This window comes from Apteryx rowi, unplaced genomic scaffold, assembly GCF_003343035.1.
Source record: "Apteryx rowi isolate R43461 unplaced genomic scaffold, aptRow1 scaffold_753, whole genome shotgun sequence".
Taxonomy (NCBI): domain Eukaryota; kingdom Metazoa; phylum Chordata; class Aves; order Apterygiformes; family Apterygidae; genus Apteryx; species Apteryx rowi.
In genome coordinates this window covers 295,954-321,289 of record NW_020451042.1, presented here as the reverse complement: position 1 = coordinate 321,289, position 25,336 = coordinate 295,954, and the positions used below count along the sequence as shown (strand labels likewise).

The 25,336-nt window shown below is 49.8% G+C and overlaps 1 protein-coding gene across 1 annotated transcript in view; it reads right to left on the bottom strand.

The window, feature by feature from the left end:
* Window positions 1-973: 973 nt before the first annotated feature.
* The window catches only part of HSF1 (heat shock transcription factor 1), a gene marked incomplete at its 5' end in the record, with an annotated part of 71,617 nt that continues 47,254 nt past the window's right edge, over window positions 974-25,336 (bottom strand). Inside the window, 11 exons of the mRNA XM_026088123.1 lie at window positions 974-1,804; window positions 2,386-2,455; window positions 5,506-5,571; window positions 5,750-5,855; window positions 7,478-7,615; window positions 11,380-11,466; window positions 15,105-15,338; window positions 17,125-17,261; window positions 20,653-20,749; window positions 22,186-22,247; window positions 22,649-22,724. Of these exons, the coding sequence (XP_025943908.1) occupies window positions 1,599-1,804; window positions 2,386-2,455; window positions 5,506-5,571; window positions 5,750-5,855; window positions 7,478-7,615; window positions 11,380-11,466; window positions 15,105-15,338; window positions 17,125-17,261; window positions 20,653-20,749; window positions 22,186-22,247; window positions 22,649-22,724 (1,279 nt within the window). The remainder of the gene's footprint in view (window positions 1,805-2,385; window positions 2,456-5,505; window positions 5,572-5,749; window positions 5,856-7,477; window positions 7,616-11,379; window positions 11,467-15,104; window positions 15,339-17,124; window positions 17,262-20,652; window positions 20,750-22,185; window positions 22,248-22,648; window positions 22,725-25,336) is intronic.

The following is a 25,336-nucleotide window of genomic DNA, read 5'->3' as shown; positions in this document are numbered from 1 at the left end:
AGGGCGAATGTCCGGCAGCGGTTACGGGGACCGAGCCCCAGGGATGCGGGCGGCCTCGGGAAAGGAAGGGGCTGGGGGCGCCCGGCGAGGAGACGGGGCAGGGAGCTCAGCTCCGCTCCGGCGGCAGGAGCTCGGCCCCCGGCAGGTCCCGACGGCGGATTCGGGGGGTGAGAGCGGCACCGGTGTCCCGTCTCTTTGCGGAGGGACGCAGCCAGCACCGGCTCCGAGCTGCAGGGGCAGAGGGCAGCTGCAGGGAGACTCGGCGCCGGCACCAGCTCGGGGCAGGAGCGCCGGCTCCGCTGTGCAGAGCCCGTCCAGCGTCGAATCCGGGCCGGCACGGGCCTGCGGCAGCCTCCTCCCTGCGAGCTCGGCAGCAGAAACACCCCGCGAAACAGCCCGAGGGCAGCCCGGGGCTTGGGCAAGGATGCGGCACCACGGACCGGATCCCTCCCCGGCTGCGAGTCCTGGCTGCCGAGACGCTCCAGGGAGCCCAGCGGCCAGGCTCCGCCGCAGGCATGCGGCACCGGCTCCACACAGCGCGGGACAGCGGGTCTGAGGGCGGGAAGGGCGATTCCTGGGCCTTTAGCCCATCCGCTTCCCGAAGAGATGACAAAAAGAAAGCTTTCAACCAGAGAAAAGCCACCAGGGGACAGACCATTTGTTTTATATATATTTGTATGTATATATATAGAGAGATATTTATATATATATAGATAGAAGTGGGTTCTTCTTCTCTCATGTAAAAATTCAAAATACAGTTTTTACTATTAACAATCTGAAGTGTAAATGTACAAATTTTTACTGCTAAGCAAAAGAAAAACAAAACCAAAGAAACAAATAAAAAGAAACACACAGAGCAAGAGAAAATAAAAAGAGAAGATAAAGCTGGGCTTGGGGAGCCCTGGGTGCCCGGGGCACACGCACACACGGAGACCCTCCGGGATCAGACCGCAAGGCAGAGACCACAAAGGGATCCAACCCACCGGCGCCAGATTGGCAAACTTTTATTTCTCTTTAAAAACCATCGCATCCACCTCTCCGGGGCAAGGAGGGAAGGGGACAGGGGCGGAGGAGGAATTCCCTTCCTCGGAAAAGCAGCCCCTTCTACGCACGCAGCGGGCGCCCCGCTTCCCGGGAGCGAGGAGGCGCCCCGCCGCCCTGCCCCAGCCCGCGGCGACGGCAGCGGCTCGCGCGGGGCCCGGCTGCCGCCCTCGGCAGGGGTGCGCGGAACGAAACACAAGCGTCACGTAGTGGCTAGCTGTTCGGTGACCACCCAGGTTCTCCCGCCTGCTCACTGAAGCCACGGTGCGTGTCCAACCTCTACGGCAGGGCAGGTGACAACCGCACGACGGGGGTCTCTCGCACCGCTCGGCCCCCAACGACTGCCGAACTGGAGGAGCGCTGGGTGGCTAGAATCTAAAGCAGATTTCAAAACACCTCATTAAGCACACACACAAATGAAATCCTCACAGTGCCGGGGGAAGCAAACATGAACCAGAGGGTGTTTAGAGCTTTCAATGTCTGTGCAAAGCAAGGAGGCTGACGGCTGGATTTCCCTTTAGTGCGTATTCGCTCTCTCTTTCGCCCTGCTTTCAGCCTTAGGATACCGCAGGGTCCTTGGGCTTGGACTGCTCAGTCCCTGACAAGAGAGAGATGGTGGGATCTTCTGAGTACTCGTCTCCATCCGTGAAATATGGCCCTTCCCCCAGCTCAAAGAATATTGGCAGGTCTCCGCTCCCCATGTCGACAGCGCTCGAGTCCACCAGGAAGAGGGGCTGGGCGGTGTAGTGCACCAGCTGCTTCCCTGCAAAGAGAGAGTTTGCACGAGGGTAGCACCTTTCGGAAAGAGGGGCAAGGGGCTGGCCAGGAGGGCTTGCTGCTAGCCGAAAGCTGAGCCCAAGAGCGACGGCTACAAGGTTTCACTGTTGCAAAGCAACTGCCCACACCAACTGCTTCCTCCCCACTCGCAAGGAGCAGCGCGGAGTCCTCACCGCTTAACCGATGAGATACCGGGACTCGGGAAAGGCCCTCTGGCAAACCAGCCGAGAACAAGCATTAGGCCGTAGCAAGGCCTCGCTTCCAGCCCATTCTCTGGAACGTGCTCTCTCTAGACTGGAGAGGCACCAGTGAGTGACCGATGGCCTTAATGTGCCTACACGGACACAGCGAAGCACAGGGAACATGCCCTGACCGGGCTGTGAGACGTATCGGAGCCCATGGGTAGGTGCTGGGGATGCCACCAAGAATAAAGAGCAGCACCGTGACAACATGTGCAATTCCACGTATTTCCCAAAATATGTATTTTGGGAGCAGCCCAAATGATTTTGCCACAGCCCCGATTCTTGTGCTATTGGGTCACTAAATACCGAGACAGCCGCCTTGTACCTGTGTCCGCTGTGCTGGCCTCTGTCTCAGTAGGTTTCTGCTGTTCCTGGGATGAAAGGAGATCCTGAATCTGCAGGGAGAAAAGTTGGGTTGGTAAGTGCATTGCAGGGGTCCAATGTGCGTGGGACCATGCAAACGGAGAGAATGGTTCTCTCTGAGCCCACCTCGGGACTGAGCCAACGCAAATTGCACAAAGAAAGCAGTGGTTCACAATCCTGAAGCCTCACTGCTCAGAGAGAGACATCCTCAGAGGTTTAAAAACATCCACGACTCAAGGTTGTCAGTGACCTACGACAGATCCAGACGCAGTCTGTTCAGCGTGCTCCAGCGGCCAGGTCACAAACGTGACTGCTACGAGCAGTTTTACAACCCACAACTCTAGGGGCCATATGTGGTTTCACAGATCATCTCTGCTATACGCAAAGGTTCTTATCTTGCAATGTTGCCTTTGATCACAGCACGAAGCCATCCTGCATCTTGGGATCTAGGGGATCCCAGGGGAGCCTTCAGGAGACATCTGTAAAGAGCCCTGTTTTATTGAAAGACTTATTGCTAGTAGAAGCATAGGAGAGAGCTGCTGCACACGCTGGCAAGTTGTCAGAGCGACTTAGGGTGGCCAACTAAGGACACGACCTTGTTTCGCACCTCTGCCCAACAGGCAAGACCGCGCTGGAAAGGGCAAGGAGTGAGTGCTAAAATAAAGGGGGGTAAAAAGCTGGAAGTGGGAGAAACCGCTCTGCCCCGCGAGCAGCTCTGCTAACTGCAAGGCCAYGAGGGAAACGCTGCCACCCGGGAAGCGCTGCGCTGAGTCCGCTAGCGCCGGGCCTGGGCAGGCGGCTGAGCCGAGATCAGGACTCTTCTTCACCTGGGCCGCTGTGGGGACAACGCTTTCACGGAGGCTCCCTCGTGGGACCACTTTCCTCTCCGGACTTACAATCACCTAATAACCTTGTGGCTGCTACAGCAACTGATTTCACGGAAAAGTTACCTGAGCCAGTATTTAAATGTATATTTAGCATTGATTTTACTGCTTAGCAACTGGTACTAAGCAGACCGCTTGTGGACACCCAGGTCTTCACAGACCATCTGTCCACAGCTTAGGAACCCTGCAGCTTAACCAGCAGCGCCCAGCTTGGGGATGTGAATAGCGCAAAGGCTGGGCGAAGACACAGCCCGATAAAACACCCCTCTCAACGTGATGCAGAAGAAGAGGCAAATGCGTATAGAAGTGACCTTGCTCCAAACCCTACGTGAGCCCAAGAGGTAAGCTGTGAATCACAGCGGACTCCAGTTAGGACTCCTTCAGTAAATCATACTTCCAGATTTTCTACGGTGTAACTATCAGCTCAAAGCTGGGAGAATCCCCAAATGAAGTAATTCATTTCTGAATTACTGAATCTTCACTGCTCGTGTTCTTCTCCCAAATCCCACTAATCCCTTGTCCTGTTCTCCCTGCGGAGCCAGGGCCAACCCCGGTCTCTGGCTCTACCTAGCAGCTGCTGTAGTAGAGTCTTGAGTCTGTAGGAAACTTGGTTAAACAACTTACAGGGTAGATATTTGTCTGCATATGTGTAAAACAGTACTCTGCACCTTTGCACTCCCCCCCCCACTTTTTTCCTACAAATATCCAAAGAACTTGGTTCTTGGCTAGGCATCAGGTGTCTACATTGCACCACTGGGCAGCAGGAAGAAGTAAAAAAGTAAGGAAAATGTCCAGCAAGTGACAAGCACTAGAGACACTGCAGAATTATTAACCGCAAGTCCTCTTTTGTGTTTTACCAAACATCCCAGAAACACTCCGGGGCAGGGGAAGGTCTATCCTGAAGAGCTCACGGGGGAAAAGTTACAAGGACTCCAAAGGTATATTTTAGAAAGGGAGATTAGAGAGGTGCTATCCCTGCTTTCTCTGCTCCGTGATATCAACATTAACACCTTCTTCCCAGCCACCCCAGGAGCATGCTTTGAATCACCTGTGGGCCCACAAGGTCCTCAACAAAGAGACTAAAGTTGGGCTTTCCTGTTTCACAAAAGCTTTCAAGATGTTTCCTGTTCTGCACCGGGGAAAAAACAAGATCCCTTTGTGTTCTTTTCAGATTAAAAAAAGAAAAAAGGAAAAGAGAGAGGGAGAGAAGGGGTTAGAGACTAGCTGAGAGACTCATGCTCAGTGTATCAAATGGAAAAGGAGTCCCCTGTTCTGTCTGATTTGGACCTGATTCATTCCCCTGCGCTCATAGCAATTAGCCTAACATCCAAGCTTTTGTTTATCTTGGTCTCCCTCTCAGTTTTTCCTCAAGRAGTTGCTGCATTTTGTGCAAATATCAATGTGTTGCCCCACAGCTGGAGCACGCACCCAGCTGGCAGAACACCGAGGCTCAAGTTACTGGTCTGCATCAGGGCAGGAAAACRGACTTGGCTCTGCCTCAGCCCAGGAGCACTGCAGGCATCAGGCTACTGGCTACTCTGAAGGTCTGGGACTCTCCGTTTTTGACCGTAAATTCGACCCTACTGCTCCAATGCTTTCTCAATGCAGCCGTGAAATGCTGTATTTGACTAATGATCATTATCTGATGAAAAAAACATTTTATCAGGCAACACTGGCTCTTGCAGAGAGAGCCTGTATTAGTTCCTTAAACGGTATTCAGTGCTGATGATATGCAAGTAAATAAAATAAATAATACAGCACATGACGGAGTTCGCCTTGAGAAAACCTCTTGACGATTTAAGAAAGTCAAAAGCAGAGTTTATGGAAACCACATGCAGCTCTACAGGCTTCAGTGCAATTCCACGCTCAGGGGGCAGAGCTCACATGAGAGATGGAAGTCTCAGCACCTAATTAACTGAGTAGGAATGATGAAGTAGCCCTGTTCTCCGTATGAGCTGCTCAGAGAAAGCCGCGGTGCTAATTGAATTATTTCCCCCCGGTGGCTCCCCAAGCCCTCGCAGGGCTCCGCGTTCCTCCTCTCTCCCCCATTCCCTCCCTTCAGGCTGGGCTGGCCTGGACACTCTTCAGAGCCTGTCAGAGCCTTCCTTTAATCACATGGAGAGGTTGCTGCAGAACAGCAGGACACACTTCATTCTGGCAGCTGTGTGTGCATGGAGGGATTTTTAACAGCTACTCACACTGGCAAGGCTGCTGTCCAGGTCGGGAAGGTTCATGTCTGTAACCGTCATTGAAGGGCTAAACAGCTGCCAAAGGAAAGAATGATTAGTGTAGGGAAGGAAAGCAAACCCAGACGTGCTGTGGAAATTCATGGTTGATGCTACCGTGGTCCATCTGCCATTGCAAGCCACATGCACATGGTACTGCAAGACGCAGCTGGGGCCCAGCTCCTGGAAGGACAGGCAGGAGGGAGGCGATACTCACATCTAATAGTGCGCTTGTGTCTACGCTGAAGCCGTGTGTGGTCAACATCGTCTGAAGGTTGTCCAGGTTGGAATCAATGGTATCCAGATGGTCATTGAGTTCATTCCTGCGTAAAAGAAAGACAAGCACGGACGATCAACGCTGAGAAGTTCCTCCCAGGTTCTAGGCTGCTAAGGGGACTTTGTCAACCCAAGGAACGCAACCCTCCTATAACCTGAGCAGGAAAGCGGAGCTGGGACTCATGGCTCTTTGCGCAGATGCCAGCTCCGGCTGCCAGTGAGCTCAGATGTACTGATACGACACTTAAGTGATTCTCTTTCCCTCTCTCTGTTTAGTCCCTGGGCTTGAACTTACATTGCTCGGACTCTTCCAATTGAGAGGCCTGAGGGTGAACAACTCAGACGAATGAGACACGGTGAATTTCTTAAGAGCCCTAGGACTTTTGCAAACCATTTAGATTTTGTGGCTATGGTGCTAGGTAACCACCAACCACCATGGGCTGGCAGGGATCTCAGTGCAGCTCTGCCTGTGCAGTAAGCAGCTCTGGACCCTTTCTTCAGACCAAACAGAAGGATCACCTCTGCTTGTCACATCCTAGTAGCTGATATATGACAAAGAAAAGGTAACAAACCTCTACTGCAAGAACCTGGTTTGGGGGAAAAATTTCAGAGACCACTGCTGGCCAGAGAAAACCTTCACATCTGGATTGGCAATGGGGAAAACCTCATTCGTTCATCAGGAAATGCAATTTCTAGTTACAATGCAGGGAACTAAAGCTGCTTCCATTTACCTGGGGGAACAACCCTTCCCACTGCATCCTGACCTGCRCACATCCCTGCACGGCTCCTGGCACTACCAGGAACTGCACAGCTCCACAGCGGGACAGGGGGGAAGCACAAAGTTCCCACATAAATCACAGCTCACTTCTTAGCGAACAGCATCAGCTCCAGATAAGGACTAAGAGTGGAATTCATCTCAGCTAAATTAGTAACTGAAAACAGATACCTTGTCAATGCCAGACTCCCTCTGTAATCACCTGGAAATTGGACACTGCTGAGATGGACAGGCACCGAAGTGCCAACCCCACAAGCAAGGCCCTAGGACAAACAAGGCCAGCTCAGACGACATGGCTCCTTCCCTTCTACAGCGCTCTCAGATAACACTGCAGACCAAAGCGGATGCCAGAGAGTAAGCAATCCTGGTAAGGATTATTTTTAACTGACTTAGACCTAGGACTGCTAGACTGAGCTCCAGAGAATGGTCATGTGGACAGCAGAAAGTAGTAAAAGCTGCAGAGGCGAYGATGACGTGGGGGAACTGACTCTACGCTCTTTTACTCTCTAGCTCCGTGGTGTTTGTGGCATTTCAGAGTAACAGAAGAAAGTGGATGCCATAAACCTCATGGTGCTACCAYGACGTAGCACCATGAGGCTCTCTAAAGAGCATTCTTGGGAAGAACAGTCAGTTTTGTAGCGGCTCAGGGCCCGACCCATGGCCCTAGTGAAAAGCCACCAAATTTGGCAAAATTAGCAGTAGCAGGYTCAGCTTATCATACTGTCATTAGTTCTGGCATGGCCCCATGTTTGAGTCACCAAGTTCTCTGACCTAGAAAGACTTTTTTTTGGCTGCTGAGGGTGCTCACAGTAGGACTAGCGGTGTAGGTCTCACGTAGGGAAAACCCATACTAGTAGCTGAAGAGGAAGTTGTCAGAGGCACAGGTACACGCACCCAAGCATGAGGCAAACACTGAAGCAGCAGTCTTCAGTCTCATGTGAATTAGAAAAACGTGAGGAAGCTACTTCTCCTCTTTGAGGGTCTGTACTTGCTGTAGAGTTCGTCCATCCAAATAACACTGCCACCAGTATCCTGCAGAACAGCATTTCTGCGATYATCCCTTTGGGGAGCGTACYATCCCAGAGCMCCTACACTGCYGCGAACACCTGATTGCAAAGATACRTATTCTAACGTAATACCGGCAGCTCCAGCATCCCTCGCCCACTTAGTCACCTACAGGCCCGGTGCATCCTGCATGAATAACTGYGGCTGGCCACATCAGAACTTCGTGGCAAAGTCTCTTTTACATTCTCCTACCCTAGAACACCACCATGAAGATCACAAAATCAAGACTATTTTGCTATTGCTGCTAAACACTGCAAGAGGCTACAAGGTCACATCACGGCTACGAGAGCCTAGCAGCAGAAACAAGTATGTTGCCAGAACAACAAATATACTCATTCTGGGAATACTGTGCTTGAGGCCACAGGAAAGCTGGCTGCAGACAAAGCCCATGAACACATTCCTGCCTTACGTCTCCAGTGCACGCAAGTGGGAGCTGCAGAGATTTGTAGTTCTTTTTCAGAAGTAAGATATACAAACACTCTGCAAATAAATTACTCATCCAAGTTTGTGATTTTAAATGACTTCTGAAGTCCTTATTGCACAGCACCTGAAACGCTCTGACAGATTTAGGATATTTTCAGCAATCCTGCAATTAGAAACTTCCAGCAYTGTGGAATGGATAAGTTCCAGCCAAGACAGCATTAGAAACCACAAAGCGTTACCTGTGACAAGCTTCTCTGTTCATTCTTGAGAGGATGGAGTACAGGAAAGCATATGATCCAGATCATGCAACAAGAGAATTTGGGATTAGACTACTAACAAACTCCAGATCTTCAAAGCAAGTCTCCTTGCTTCTTTGCAGAAGGAAAGATGGGGACTGAACCRTCATTTTCAGTGTTGAACAGGCACTTGGCAATTGCTGTCCAGTTTCCAACACTGCTCACAGGTAAATCTGTKGTCATGGATTCAGATCATAGGTCAGGCTCCGGTTGTGCTGAGCTACATTCTGCATCAAGCTAGGTTTACCATCAAATGCTCAGAGCAGGGAAGAAAGAGGGAGTATGATTCCCTGGAACAACATATTTTTGCTTAACTTCCCTGCGTGTTGAAGTAAGAGGAACCAATGTCTCCAGGAAAGATCAGAGAGAGGTTACTGCATAAGACACTAAGATGCAGYGAGTCCTGAGGACTCTGTAAGATTTGTGTTTGTGTCCTTCAAGGTCAACAACTCCAAGGAGTGGCCTGAGCCAAACAYGCTGAGGATAAAGGCAAGGAGCAGAATGCAAGAGGACCATCTTCACTGGTAAAATGGATCAACACTTTCTCTTCAAAGATACTGAATATTGATATTCCAGCAAAAGGATTTTCTGACTCCTGCAGCCCACAGAAGAGCAGAGCAAACTTTCTGGAAATAAAGAAGCCAGAAGTAGCACACTAGATACAGCATCTGCCATCCCCATAGAACTGAACTGCATTAACTAGGGGAAGAGACAGAGAGCTCTGACACGAGGGCCCCACCAAATCGCTGTAGGAGATCATGTAACTAGTATTAGGCCCTACAAAGCAACTGCTGCATTCCTGGGCAATGTGACAGATTCAGGATTGAATGCACTAACTGACCCCAGGTATGTKGATGTGCAGAGAAAGGAGGACTGGATACATTACGGAGGTAAAGAATAACCCTATCCTAAAYGCAGCCCTCAGATGTTTCTTAAATGCAAGTTCTGGCTCTGCTTCCCTGTCACACTCTCCATCCACATGCTCAGTATAAAACAGTGCATCTTCACCGTAAACTCTCAGCGTCTCATTCCGCTTYCTGGCTGCCAGCTACCTCATAAGAATAACAAATCTACGCTATGCGCCGCACCTCGCTTGAGCGCCGCTTCCTCGGCTCCCACGGGCAGCCTCAAAGACCACGTGCTATTGCGAGAYCCTTGTTGTCTGAGTTTCCATCTGATGAAGTGATGAGAGTTAGTTTGCGTGGTGTGGTCTCTCTTTGTGTGGGCTGTTTTACAATCTGAGAAGCAGCTATGTAAAAATAGCACCTTCTTACTCAACAGATCTGCTCTCTGTGGGTCTGCCTCAGGCTTCAATATAYTTTCTTTTTCAGCAGAAAGATGTGTTTAATACTGATGCCATGGTGGCTCTGGATGCTGTGGGCGAGCAAGCCAGAGTATGCTGTGCCAACCACACTGCCAGGGAAGCCTTGACCACAGAATCTTTATTACGACTGATGGAGGCAGCRGAAAGCACGCGACATGTCTCTTCCTCCACTGGGAACGAGCAGAGCTGGCAGTGAGGAACAGCAGCTTTTTACTGGTGAAAAGGCACATTTTGATATGGATGTYGCTGAGAGAGAACTCCATCCGCCAGACCGTTATGAGGCCTCCAGAACCGTTCCCTGCTATAACTGCAGTTGTGTTCCACTCGGCTGGCAGCTGCACACGAGCCCAGTCAATGCTCAGCACCACTGCTCACCCTGGCATGATCCATGGCCACGGTGAGAACACCTTTCCCAGCTAGGGCCTGGAGTTCTTGTGGAGCTACTGAGCGTGGTTCTTACATCTCCATCAAACACAGCCAGTGCATTAGCAGGGAGCAGCTTCCAGGGTCCCCAACCCRGCTCCCCTCCCTAGCAGAGCTGCCGCTCCCTTCTGAACCTTAACAACTATAGGAGGGTGCTGGCTATTTCCTAGGAACAGCTGACCGGATACTAGACATTTCTAGGCAATAAACTACCTCCAGTCTTCTGACTCTGAAGCACTGGGAAGATGTACAGAACTGTTTTTGTTCCCTGTATCACTTTCCTTTCCAAATGTTCCATTGTCTGAAAGTAAGAAGAAAGAGCAGACTGGCGTGATTATCACGTTTATATAGAATAAAGGCAGTGCTCCGGACCCTGCAGCCTCTTCAGGAAAAAAATCATCCTTCTGTTATGTGTTTGTATCCAGGAAAGGGGCTCGGTGTGTAGGACAGCRGCCCCAGGTTCCACCAGCATGCGAACAATAACCAGAGTAGGAAGTAACGATTCCTACAAGGACTCCCTCCGACATACCCCCTTGTGGGGGCATGAGACATTAATTTAGAAGTGCATTTTAGCTCAAGACAGCACATTTTGTTATGCATTATTCTGTACATTAGCAAAAACTATATAAGGGCAATACCTCACAGAGTTCTTCCTAGGCTTCCACTATTAGCCACTGTGGGAGAGAGGATACTGGCCTAAACAGATCTTTGTCTTCATCTGGGATGTTTTTTCTTATGGAAAAGCTTTATTAYTATAGCAGCTTGGTGCACAGTCAGGTTTGCAGTGGGAAGTTTCATTGTTCTGTCATCATCATAAGAAACGGAGAATACATCAGAAAAGTCATTTAAGCCCTGAGCTCCCATCACATTTCAAAGAAACATTTTATTACTTAGGTGTGTGAATTCCATGCTGGCAAGACCAGCAGCTCTCAGGGCTGAAGTTTCCATTCACCAAGAACAGGTACAGCATGGACAACAGCAGAGCAGACCTCCCTCCATTCCCTGCCAAGACCACCTAAAAGGATAAGAAGCCTCTGCTGGCYGTTCAATACTTTTACTTGCTGTGTTGAGTTGGCCAAGAACTCTGCCACTCAGTGCCAATTTTCAGAGCGAGTTTTTTTCTTGCCGATATGCTACCTATAACGTCACRACTGCTGGGAAAGCTGACTTCGAGGCAAGGGCAGCTCCCTGTTTAGTGCAGTATTCCCCTGCTCTCTTGCCCAGAATTACAATGCTTGGGGACAGCAGGCTATGGAAATGCTAACCCTTGCTGTGATCTGCAATGAAGTGAGGAAGAGGAAGAACTGGGGCAAAGACGAGTGACCTCTGACATCTGCGATGTGCGAGTCAAACTGAAAAATACAAACAGAAGAGGATACTAGATTCAAAAGACTCACAGTCAGGCACTTTCAGGAATGAAATGTTTGTTACGTTCAAAGGCGAGAACAATTAATCAACCATGCTCCTGCACTTCAAGCAGCGTGTTATGCGCTGCACTGCAGTTGTGTTGCTGCAGYGCTCCTAAAGCGGGCAAGCAGTTTCAGGCTGGCAGAATTATTATTAAYGATAAAAACAAACAAACAGAAACAAACAGTCCTGCAAAAGCAAGTGAAGACAGCCCAGCTCCTTTACAGCATAGCCAAGCACAGTTAGAAGTTTCTCAGTAAGACAAACTATTTCTGATGTGGGTTCGCTAATGTTAACTGCTGTAGCACGGCACTAACGTGTGGATCACAGTCACTGTCACCTCTAACAYGGAGCCAAAGCTCTGGGAAAACACAGGCCCAGGCACACAACGCTCTGTTCAGAAAGACAGTGACCTGCGACTCCATGGGATACATGTCATATTAGCAAAGTAGGTGACAACGTTTTTCAGTATGTAGTGGCCTTTGGCTCTTGAAAAGCGGCTAATATAGGCCGGTGGATCCACAGGTGGATAATGTTTGGGCAACACTGTCAAGCTTTTCCATGCAAGCATGTCCTTCTATAGCCTGAATCTCCTTACTATCACCTTGTGCTAAAATGCTGCTGGTCACATGTAGGTGATTCTCAGTTCAAACGAAACTCCCCTGGATCCCTTGAATAGCATCACGGAGAGGCACTGCATGCCATGACCTGCAGCCAAAYGGGCTGCTCTTCTCCAATAAATTTGGGAACAACTGAAACGTGCTTCATGTGATGAAAAATAGGCATCACTGASACTTCTGGGTAAGGCTGTCAGTGCCTGGGTCAAGTGAGCAGCGTTTGGGCTCCCTGTCATACTTAGGTCACCTACCATCAGTACACATTYCCCTTATCCCATGCATCTCCATAGAGTGAGCAAACTCGTTGGAATTGAGCAGAAGCCTCAGGGACAGGGTGCTGCGCACCCTTGGTATAGCGCGGGTGGTGCACTAGGGCATGCGGCTTGYCGGCCCCAAAGTCCGAGGAGCGAGCACTGAGTGGCGAGCCCTGACCACAGCGTGGGGCACGTGGAGAGACAGCGTCCCTTGGCACTGGATGCCGAGAAGACTCTGACGGAGGGTCTGATGTACTCCCGGGGACTCGATAAACAGTGTGCTGCCCATTTAAAACAGTGCGTTGCCAGCATTTCCATTAGCAAGTCATCCTTTCTGCCTGCTCAGGATATCTCAGTGTAGTTCATGCTTGGTCATACCACTTCCCACCGGGCACCTATGACTGCCAGTAGGCTTCTGCTGCTGCTCTGCACAAGCAGACGCGTGGTAGTTTCAGCAGTACAGGAAAAGCAGCCAAGGCCTTGGCATGCCGGGAATGCTGACCCCCTTCTCCGAGTTTGTATTGCTCTGACTTAACAGGACACATAGCGTTCAGTAACTCCAGTGAGCAAAAACACAYGCAGAGGTGCTGAGGCACAAAGCTAGTACCATCCAAACCCAGGTAAGAGYGGAGGCCTGGCTTTGTTCTTATTATTTACACTTTGCTTTTGAATTCCCTGGGGCAGGGACGGATTTTCTGTTAAACGGTTACGCTCCGTCTAGCACCGCAGGCTGTTGGCCGACGGGGACTACCACGGTATGCTACCACTCTTCTTTCCCAAATTCACGTGGCAAACGTGCTAGGAGCTGGGAGGTCATACAGTACTACTACATGGCTGGGAATCTTTACTGGCCAGACTCCTTCCTTCTGTAACGCCCTCTAAAGAAGCAGCGTTGCTTGCAAAATGCTGGAGCAAGAGCACCAAAGGAAGAGGAAGTCCCTTCTCTCATACAGCTCTAAGAAGCTCTCTAGGACGAACCGGGGAGCTCGCTCTCCACAGGGGCAGGGGCAATCGTTTTCTGTGCCCTTTGCCTGCTGCTGCACCGTCTGCAAGACAGACCTTAACAATTCAGAAACACCCTCTGCAGCACTCTTTTCATTTTTATTACTTTTTAAATGGCCAGTTTCAGCTTCTGATGAGCTGCACTATAAGATTTGTCTCTTTTTAAAGACAGCTGGTATTGGTGGAATGGATTGCAGTGCCCTGGACAGGTCTATAAATAGGTGAAGCTATAGACAAAGTTCTCCTACAAGGCCAAGAGGGAGGAACGAGCAGCCATTTCCTGACTTGGCGTGAGACAGGTACAAATGCAGCTAACGTCGTTCCGCTGCCCTGCCAACAGGCTGTAGTCCTTGCTGCGGCAAGGCCGCCTTCAGCTGTCTCTGCGCTCACTGTACAGGGTTAAYGGAAGAGGGATTCTTCCACAGGTTTTGCCCTTGCTTCGTGTAGAGCTACAATCCACCGCAGCTCGGAAGGTGATGGCTAACACGGAATTCATTAGGAGAGAAGCAAAGATGTCATGACATCATCACCTTGAGTGCATGAGTCCATAGGAGCCTTTTGCCTAAAAGAGCTCTCTCCTGCCTTCTGGGACACTGAAACTAATTGTGTCTTCCCTAAATYGCTTTCATATTTCGGGGACAGAAAATCTGTCCAGGTATTCAGAGGGAAGATGTTAACTCTGATACTCTCTTTTCCCCAGAACACAGGGAGAATGGGATGTGGCTGAGATCTCAGCATGGCTGAGGGAAAAGTTCTTGGCATATTGATATGTACAAACAACTTTCTAGCTTTTCAACRCTTGCAGTTACAGATGTGAGCACTGTGTGGTGATCAAAGACGTAAGACTACACATTTGCTCCCTAAAAAGCAGTCACCCATCAACTTTCAGCCTGCCACCCACTGAGTCCCCCCTCAGTTTGATGCAAGCTGTGTCTTAATGAGTAAAGAGGTCGAGTGGGAGAATGTATTTACCATGACTAGGCCTAGGGAGTGGGGGCAAACAATAGTTTAATGCGAAACTTCCTCCCTTATTTACTTGGAAGGCAGCTGGGACAGGCAAAAGCAGAGGACAGCGTAGGGGCAATGTCATAGCGCATGTCGTCAGAGCAGTCTCAGGGAGAAATGCTGCCCACAGCAGTTCTAAGTCTAATGTAGAGGAAAACCCACTGGGACTAAAGTTCCTAGCAAGCAATATCGGAAGCTGCTTGCACTGTATGTCTGTGAGCTGCCTTTGGACTGCAAAGACAAAGCAGAAGCTTYTATGCTGTGAGGAGGTGCTGGGTTGATCCTGTGCTGGGCCCAAGATGAAATACARCTAATTTTACAGTGACTCATTTCTATACCAGAGGAGCAGACAGCTTGAACAAGCTCTTGTTTAGCACAGTTCTTATTTTGGCATCCCAGTTCATGTGTCCTCTGGCAGCAGAGGTTTGGGTCCCCTACACATGGGTTAAATTCTCTGCACGTGGTCAGGTGATGAGGTGCGCTCATTGCTTCTAGCAGAAGAGGAATAGGAGAGCAAAACGTCAACCCTGGCACTTGCACAGAGGGCCGTGGTCACAGCCACAGGCGAGTTCCTYGGACAAATGACCCCATTTGCTTCCAAAGCTGGCTGGAAGCCAGGTTACTTGCATCTTTAAAGCTTAACAGTACAGAGCGGTGGGATGGCTGGCAAGACCTCCGCTCAGCCAATCTTAGCGCGGAACTTACTTGTCGAGGCAGGCAACGCTGAGGCACTTTTCCTGGGGCTGAGGCTGTGTGGTGCTGTCGCCGGTGGCAGCAGTCGTAGTGCTGGGTTCATTCTCCTGCAGGATGGAGTCAATGAACGTGGAGGGAGACAAAGGAGTTTCAACAGCAGGAGGGTTCCCAGGGCTGGCCTCCTCTATCTGGGGGCTGCGGGAAGGACTGGGGGGTTCTTCTTTGATACGGACCACAGGACTGCTCCTTAGAGAAACAGGAAAAGAACGGGTAAAAATCTTGCACTAACATTCTTGATTTCTAAGATCTGCTTCCTCTCAGCAGGACAAAGATCCTCACGCCTGCTCTCGCCTTTCTCACATACAAAGCCTCCAAACAGAGCCAGCTACAAAGACGAGGTTGAAAGAGTACGTAAATATTTCTTCTCTGATTCTGATCCTAATCAGCTCCCCTAGTATGAATGCCTTGTGCTGTTACCACAATCTCAGCAAATTCCCTCCRGCTAAGGGTCTGGGAGGTGCTCAGCTCAGGGCCTGCCAGGCAGTCAGTTTTGTACTGGTTAAGTTACTGCAAGGAGGGTGATTTTTTTTTTTTTTTTTTTTTAACACCAGTACAGTTAAATCAGTACAGCTTTTGATGTGGACAGTCTTAACTAGTACAAAGCAGCTCAGCGTATACCCTTCCTTTAAGTCACCACTGAGACATGTATGACATAATTATCACCCTACCAGAGGCTGCAGTATTTTAACTACTCCACCAAGGTAAGTGGAATGACTCCTTTGTGCAGACAAAGCCTATGATTAACCCTTCGCACAAGCACCCAGGCACTTTGAGGTGCACCTTTTTTATGAGAAGGGAAGATGGTTCCTTTGGGCAGCCCTGATTTTGCAGATGGAAATCCCTTGCCACTCAAACTCACTGATTTGGGGGTGTATGAGGCTCAATTAGTTCTGCTGGAAAGGACAGCAAATACAAAAGAACAGAGAGAAGGCCCATTAAGCAAACATATGGTCTATATTTAAGAGTGAGTGCKCCTGGCGGAGGGTACTGAAGGCAATAAATGGCATTTGTGGGTGATTCAGCACCTCAGGGGAAGTGCCAATGCCAGGAATAACCTATTAAAGGGGAAGAAAAAAGGAGTCAGCAGACCACAAGTTGCTAAAGAAAGATGGGCATTTCTTGCCTGCGGAGGCTCAGAAAGTTCAAGAGCCTCTGACGTTTGGCTGGAACGGGGCGGCAGGGAACAGAGGCAYGGCAGCCGCAGGAACGGTGCAGCGAGAGGCCTTTACTGACAGAGCAGGCTGGTGGCAGAGGCRCTCGAGGCCGAGCGCTACCGGCGGTGCCTGAAAAAAGCTCTCACCTCTGCAAAGGCCTGTACATCTGAAACAGCCGAAAAACACTGCTGTTGGGTGCTGGCTGAACTGTCTTTGCTTCAGATTCTCAGCCTCTTCCCCCCCTTGCTGTTTGGGGATAGAGCTGTCGGTGTGATCCTCAGAGAAGCAGTCACTTGGGAATACAGCTGCTTTCTATACCTCCTCCTCTGCRCAGCAAGCTTATACGGGCAGGGCAAAACTAAGCCTGTTCCCAAGATCTCGACAATGTCACGCAGCTGAGCAGGCAGGCCAGGGAGGATGGCTTCCTTGCGGGAACAGCACGGTGACCCCTCCAGGACAGGGCCACCTTAGGCAGAGGAGTGGATTTGGTTTGTAAGGCTAACCAACCACAGGGTTAAAGTTAATCAAAACCAAAAAAACCCAAATCTGCTGGGCAGGCAGTGTCCTGAAGGAGATGATGCTGAGGGAGGGGTCCAACTTCCTGCAAAGTCCTGGCGAGGGAAGCAGGATTAGGTCGTAAGAGCGTAAGCATCCCCTGTCCCAAGGGCTGCAAGGTTTTCCAGCTGCCACCACCGAGGAGAATACCGATTTGTAATAAAAGAGGCACAACGCTACACTAATGTCTGACTATCTAGCTCACTGGGAAATACGTTCTCCCGATGAAGATGACTCCAGACTTTATGAGAGCAACAGCATACCTTTCATCGAGACTGCCGCTGGGAGACGCCGAAGGGCTGGACTGGGCTAGCTCTGTCACGTCAGAGATAATCGGACCAGAGTTGGCTGAAGAATCCGGGGAATACAGATTGGAGCCACTATATGCTGGGGAAGAAGCCTGCAATGACAATCACAGCATTTGTGATGCAGAGCACCAGGCACACGCCATACACGGTCCCGCGGATGGGCTAGGGAGGGGGAGGAGATGCATCAAAACACTGCAAAATCCTGACCCCCCAGAGCAATGTGGGACTCAGCACGGTAGCTAATAACACACTATTGCCAAACCCAAGCACTATTAAAAAAATAAATCACACTTCTGTCCTGTAAACTTGATTTTCTTGGAAATAATAGAATTTAAAAAGTTAAAATATTGGATTCTTCTTCTGGATCATCCAACCTTTAGACTTTTAAAAGCCCAGATTTTCAGCTTTTCCCCTTCCACTAAATGACTTCATTCTTTATTCTTAAATGAAAGATGACATTCATATGGCTAAGACCTAAAGGGGTAAGAAATGTAAGATTCCCACACTGATAATAACACCACGAAATGGTTGCATTTTGATACCAATCTCGCTAAGCAGCAAACTAATTGAGAAGTTTGAGTGAACCCAAATCTCATCTCCTCCTTGTGTATCAGCATTTTTCAGGCCAGAACACAAAGGAAACTCCAGATTAGAATTAAGGATCAGACCGTAGTCACCTGATGCACAGAGGGGTGTTTGAAAACCAGCAGGGACATGGAGAATGCAGGGTAAGGGATTCTGCTCAAATTCCCCTGCTGCCCCTCAGCTAATCCTCTCTGAGCTAAGTCCATGATCTCACTAACTCTCCTCCTTCAGAGCTATCTCCTGTCACTTCAGAGAGCAAATGAGGKTTCATACTGAGCGATAGCCGGAGAAAACCCTGGTCCTTACTTACCTTCAGATAAATACGCTTGTCTGTAATGCATGCTGGCACCAGCACTACGTTCACCTCTTCACGGTTTAGCACAATGAGACCACAGCGCAGAGAGGGCCCTTCAACTCCCTCATAATTAAAAAATACCATGTAACAACCAAAACCCATTCTGTTTTGCTGCATGCCAGGTGCCATGCGGTATTCAGGGAGATGCAGAGATCGAGTCCCAGTGAGCGGCACCGGAATGATCTCAGTTATGTCAAGGTCAGGACTGCCCGTGCCTCACCTCCTCTAAGCTCTTATGCCATGCTAACTGTCTTGATGTGAAAAGACAATTTTTTTCCACAGTCAAAGCAGAGACCATGGCAGTATCAGAATCCAGTGTAATTTGTTGGCAGGTCACTCTGAAAAATTGCCCAACTATCATTTCTCGGTTCTCTTTGGAGCTGAAAGACATAAACACTTAAGTTTGAGAAGAGATGACCACCTGTGCTTCTCATAATTAGGACAATCCTGTAATACCTGGAAAAGTTCCCAGTGGTTCTGCATAAGTATTTGCTGCATGCAAGAATAAAGGCACTTTTTAAAAAGAGATCACAGGATTAGAAGGGAGCTGGAATGGGAACACAGAGCTTCCACAGAGGGTGGTCTGACTGCAGGAGAGTTCTTTAATGGGGCTTAGTTTTTTTGGTTCTGTGCTAAAAAATCCATCAGGATCACCTTGGCACATCAGGGCAGTTTGATGTCAGGAGCTAGTGGCTTAAACCCACTGTCCCTAACAGAAGTCCCCTGCACAGCACAGGCAGGAACTGTTACTTGGAATTGGGGACAGCCTTTATTTTGCTACAAACAGCAGAAATGAAAGCTTGGCTATATCCCTAGCTGTAAAGCCTTGCTCCTGGAGCACAGCATTGCCAGGATAGGATCAGTACAAAGAAGAACCTGGATTCACATGACAGCTTTGGCGAAGAAATACCAGCTGGCTTCCCCATGCGAGGTAAGCAGGAGTGCCACAGACCAAGACAGAGGTCCTGAATTTAACTGGTGCAGTCTCCCAGGACACACGCTGATAGGAACCAAATCAAAGCAGAGTATCTAAAATGAAAGCATCTGTGTCAAGACATGCAATTTAATGGATTAGCATAGGCCAGAGGTGATCAAAAGCAAATAGTGACCAAACGTGTCACAGCTCTCCTGTCAGTAATAAATGCAGAACCAACTAACTCTCCTAGGGAGCGTACGTGGATGTGGCTTTTCAGCTGTCAGGGGACAGGATGAGTCTTCCAATTCTCACAGTAATGTGGAGCCCACCATGTGGGACCTGCACCGTGGTATGAAGGGCAGTTTTCTGCATCCAAAACATGACGCAGTATCATGACAGCAGGGTTCACAGACAGACACATTGCAGCTGTCAGACCAACAGGGAAAGTTCAGTATAAGGGACCTTATTACACCACTCCGGCTGACGAGACCAAGCAGAGACAACACGCACAGGCCCAGGAGTGATAAGTCTGTAGCTCATCCAAAAGAATTCAGGGCCAGCATTAATGGGTTTGGAAGAGACTCCTTGTGTTCTTTGGCCACTGAACAGTCATGGGAAGCAGCACATCAAAAGGCGCATAAGGAGGATGGGGGAGGAAAGACAGAAACTCAAGATTCCTGGGATCCAGCAGCAATTTGAAGGACAGCCCAGAGCACACATTTACAGAGACTCTTCCTGTACTGCCATGTCACCAGGACCCACAAGGCGACCTCCCACAGGCACGCAGGTGGGGTGCACCCTGGAGCTGGGTAGTTGTCTAGCTGCATGGGATTCAACTACAGCAATGAGGCCAAGGTTGAAACAACTTCRACATCCAATTGTGAACTCGTTTCTTCTGGACCGTACATTGATGACACCTTGCAGGAGATGCCTTCACCTCACAGGTTACTGCCTGCTCTCTCACCTAAAGGCTTTAATACCACACAACCTTACCTAAATTGGGGATTATTTTGTGCACAGTTACCAGCTGGCTTTGCTTCACTCCTCCCACCTCGCTCCCTGACTCACAATTCAGTTCTGACCACATAAGCCTTCTGCTACTTCAGGCCCATGCCTTGACCAGGCTCTGACCCCAAGTGCCTTCACTGTCCAAAAGCTTTGCTGTTCAAAAGCGTAGTTCTTTGGAGGGAATAATGCTAATCATACATWGCCACATGTTAATTAGGCAATGTGAGCAAATGTTTAGCGGGGATTAATATCAAATGCATTTTGTTTACAACAAAAGCAAAATCTGGATCAAGTCAGCAGATGTAAGCTGAGCAAGGCACCACTTCAACCCATATCTGCTTTCAGTCAAATTCAGATAACTCCTCGGTTGGTTTGCAAGCCAAATGCTCAGCCCCATCACAACCATCTCTGAGAGTTACTAGCTAACAGTTCTCTCCCCGTTGGCTAAGCTAGAAAGCAGCTGTCACTCTAAAATACTTTGCCAAACAAAATAAAGAGGTTCTGAGCAAACTGTTGTACAAAGGCAAGACCAGCTGGAGAAGCTCCTAAAATCAGCCCTTCCCCACAAAGCTGTGCCCTCTTTCCCCTTTCCAAGGCCAGACACGTACGGCATACTTACTGTGTATGGGGATGAGCCATGGACATGCTCCAAGGAGTACTGGCGACTGTATTTCGGCATGGAATGTGCTGAACTGCTGTCGTTCAACATCAGGGGACTGCAAAAGAATCCCAAACACGACAGCAGTTACCATGCTGCTGATACCGGGTCTCAAGCACCACCTCTCCCCAGCACAGAGACCGTCTCCCCAGCCCCCAGAACCGGGTCCTTGCACACACCTGAGGGGCCAATATACAACTGCCTCCAAGTCTGGAAGCCCTGGAGAGGCACGTGACCATGGCGGGTGGTTGTGTCAGTGCAGCAGAGCAGGCTGCCCAAAGACAAGAGAGCCAGTGACCAGCCCCTTGGCTRCATTTCACAAGCCTATTGAGCAGAAATGTAAAACCTCATGGCCCTAGAGCACTTCTTTTTAGTTCCTGGTCACTTCCTTCCACAGGCCTGTATTGTCAGTGTTCTGCCTGGCTTCAGTTTCTCCATGGCCGACTGCTCCAAAGATGGATTATTTGTGGTCAGCCGTGACACAATCACTTCTGTGGCCCTTTTCATGTACTCCAACACTGCGGAGAGACTCTCTCTCTTTATGAAATGAATCATTTCAGCATGTCTTGGGCATCATCACAATATAAACCACTATCATCATTAATAATAATGAAGCCTGCTGTGGTGCTGTCTGCCATATGGTGCTGCCGGGCAGTGTTCAAACACAAAAGGACAGCCTCGCAACTAGACAGGCAACGCAGGACAAGATGGGGGCAGGAACAGCCATGCAGCAGAGTAACTGCAATTTCATACACGAACAAGTGCAAACGGTCAGGGCGATGAGGAGCCCATCTCACAGGATGAGACTAGAAGAGCAGGGTCTGGTTCAGCCCAGTGGAGTGTCAGATGACAGACAACAGGAGAACCATCTATAAAAGCTTAGGAGGGAAAAGTAATTGTGCTACAGCACAATCTTGGGACAAAAACAAGTATTAACTGGCCAAAAAAAAAATTAACCTGGAAATGTTCTTAACCACTTAAGGCACTTGAGTACTGAACGGTCACCCAATACAACTAACGAGGGGCAAAAAAACCCCACAGTATGTTTGAAGACAGGCTTGATTAGTTTATGAAGATGTCACAGCAGCAGCCTGTGACGGCAGACTAGTCTTGATGGCCCAGGGGTTCCTTTCAGTATAACGGCAAAATGTCGTGACAGTGCCAAGACACTATTTTAGYAGTGCAAGAGCCCAGCCCTTGCTTCATCGGCTGCAGTCTCACGTATTACAGTGGTTAGGTATGAAGTAGGTACTGCATGGGCTTACGTGGCCTGCATTGCAAACCCTTCTTGATATCAGTTGCATAGCAGTGTTAGCTGTTTTTTGGCTGGAGCAAATACTTGAAGGCTCACATGATCCCAATGACCGCTGTCCAGTCCTACCCCACTGGCAAGGCTGCTACAGAAGACAGAGATCTGGGGGACCCACTCTGCTGATCCTCTCTTTATTCTCTCAGACAGGGAATCTTTATCTGGATGTAGAAATGCAGACTTACATCTTCCTCTTCACCCCAAGAATACGGTTGGATTGCACCAATGAAATCAAAAACTGGATAAGCTGTGAGGAGAAGAAAGAAAAACCTGTTAGGATGCGCACAGTGACTTGGGTAAGCAAGGACATAAACAGCTCTGGAACCGTTTGGCCCCTGTGCTCAGGCGCCAGAGGAGGGCACAGTGAGAGCACGGCAGACTGCTGACCACAACTCTAAGCACAAAGGTGAGGACTAGAGGTAAAAAAACCATTTTGCATTGCAATACTGCCAGCTAGAATTTATCCTTTGCCCACCGGGTTTCCAGAATCCCAAGATATCAGGAGGAAATTGCAGTGATCAAAAGTGTTCTTAAACAGAATTAATACCACCGCATTCCCCCAGTCCTGCAAGTACCCGATCTGGTCACGACTTCATCACACTAAMACGACAGCGTCCCAATCCCTCCACCTGCAAGACCAGGAGTTACCTTATTGACAACTTTCTGCTGCTGAGCGTGCTTCTGCCTCAAGCTGGCTACTTCCCTCCACAATGCCTCATTCTCACTGCAAGAGAAGAGAAAACCATCAAGAAAAAGTGCGGCCTCTCAGGCAGAGCAAATAAAGCCTGGGGCGAGTTGGAAAACTGTAGCAGGGGACTTGCCGACATCTCCAGATACCGGCTCATTTACAACCTCCTGAGGCTGTGGGTGAAATTTTATTCATTAACTTTGCTTTGCCATCATTTTAACTTGCAGCAGAACTCCAGAAACAGCAGATATTCACACATGGGCAATAACACAGAGCCTTACCCAGAGAGAGAGCAGCTCACATCTGCCAGAAGCCATTATCATGCCCTTGTGGAAAGGACCCTGGTGAATGAACTCAATCTCCTTGATCTAGCCCAGGYGCACACGGGGTGGGTTATAAATTGGCTTCTCCAGAGACAGGGAGGGGAAAGCCAGAGGAGGAGCTAGCTCCATGCCCAGGCAGAGATCTGGGCCGAGCCTGGTGCGAGCTTGGGCTGTAAAACCTTCACGCTGAGGAGCTGCATGGCGCCTACCCCCGAGATTTTCTCCTGCAGCAGCAATTCCCAAACCCTACAGRCTTTTTAGAACTTCATATTTGGCTTTTCTACACATAAAAATCAAAATAGCAATGATCAGTTTTGTGTATTCTGTGAACGCAAAACACAATGGAAAAATCAGCAATAAACCTGCAAAATTTTCTCTTATTTTTAAAGCTACTAGAGATCCAAGGAGCTTATAAGTCAGATAAATGTCCCAGTTAAAGCATACAACTGCAGCACTGATATGATCTCAACGCCAGACAGTTACTCTGCAAGCAATCCAGACGTTTTAACCCTTTTTTGGCTCCCCCCCAAGCCTTTGTGGAATCTGTACTGCTGAAGCTGCAAAAATCTCCTTCAGTTTTTTTTTAAATGCCTTTACTTTTTCTTCAYAGGTTTTCATTTCCACGGGGCTCAGGACCAGCCGTGACAACGCGTTAGAGCCGGGAAGGTTTCCCCTAGGCTTCGGAGAGAGAGGAACAGGGTGACRCGCAGCAGAAGTCTGCCCAGAAGCGGGTCACCCGCAGGCTCCTGTCTATACGCTGCTGTAACACGAGGACGAGGTGAGTCCTCAGCAAAAYGAAACAAAACCCCAGAAAGGAGAAATCGGTATGAAATCCCTTTGACTTTCTGAAAATAGGCTCCCCCTCGCTGATCGGCCAACTCCAATTCCTGAACGGTGGGAATGCTCGGCAGCCGTGCAGAGCCGCGCGGACTCGCACCCCCACGTCTACGGCAAGGGCCCGGAGCGGCGGCAACGCGCCCGTGTTTCGGCTGCGGTGAGGAACGCTCCGTCTTTTCATCGGCAAAGCGAGGGCGTCCCAAAACGCAGCTCAGAAGCGTGCGGCTGGCTGACCCGAGCCCCGGCAAGGATTGGGGAAGGTCCGTGAATCAGGCCCGCAGCCGGCACCCGCTGCTGAAGCCCGGAGGGTCGGAGGGCTCAAGCGAGCCCGGCTGAGCGACGTCAAGCGGCCGAGGCCCGGCGGGCCAGAGCCGGGGGCGCGCAAGGGAAGGCGGAGCGAGCAAAACAGCTGGATAAAAGGCCCCCAAAGGGTTAAACTGATCTGAAAGCAGCAAAAAAAAAAAAAAAAAAAAAAGCTTGAAGGCTTTCTTTAGCATACTGTTTTATGAGGCAATTAAATGCTGGTGAGGAGTTTACAAGGGCTAGTTTCAAAGGTTTCATTTCAGGAGTTATTAAAAGCTCTTTGAAGCGTTTTGTTTATACAAAGTTTTATGGAACCGCATAAGCCGGACGGCACCCCGCACCTGCCTCTCTTAAAAGCCGCTCCTGGGGGAAGCCCCGGCCCTGTCGCAGGCCCCAGCGTTTCGGAAGCGGAGGACGAGGCGCGCTAGCCTAAGGTTGCCGTACGCAAGGTTTGAGGTCCTGGTTCCTCGCGGGGCTGCGTCCCCCCGAAGCGAGGACACCGCCGAGCCGCCGCGTTTCAGGCGAGAGCTGCTGCCAGCAGCGCGCGGGCCAAGCGCCGCGGGTCCCGGCTCGGAGAGCCTGGCGAGCCTTCCTCCTCCGTCTCCGCAGGGAGGACGCAGCATGCGCCCGTCTCGGCTGGAAAGCTGCCTTGGCGGCTGCAGGTCGCTAATCCGGAGGGAAGCATGGGACCTCAGCACAAAATTCTGAGTTAGGTGTGGGTTTTTTTTTCTTTCTTCCCACGGAAAACAGCTCTGCCTTCCCGGCCGAGCCCCCCCCGGTTTCGCCCTCGAGCTCACCGACGCTGGTAGGAAGGCTGCAGCAGATGTGCCGACTATTCAGAGAAAATGGGCAGCTTTTCACCGAAGCGCAGCTTTTCAAAGCGCTCAGTAAGCTGGTGCGCTTCTGCCAGGGAGACCGCAGCCAGACACAGAATAACATTTGTTATCTCTTGAAGCCAGAAGAGATGCTCATTTATCACCGTGGCTGTACAAGGGTCCTCATGAGAAATGTCCATCCTGTTTGAAAAACAGCCTTTCTAAAGGAGCTTTAATTACCAATGTACATTCGGGGAAAATGGTTGTTACTCTCCTTTCAGATAAAATTACTCTGGGTAAAAGCCATGCTTGACTTTACCGCTAGCAATTTTTGAAATAGACTGTTACTCGCTAGCCAATATTTTGCAGT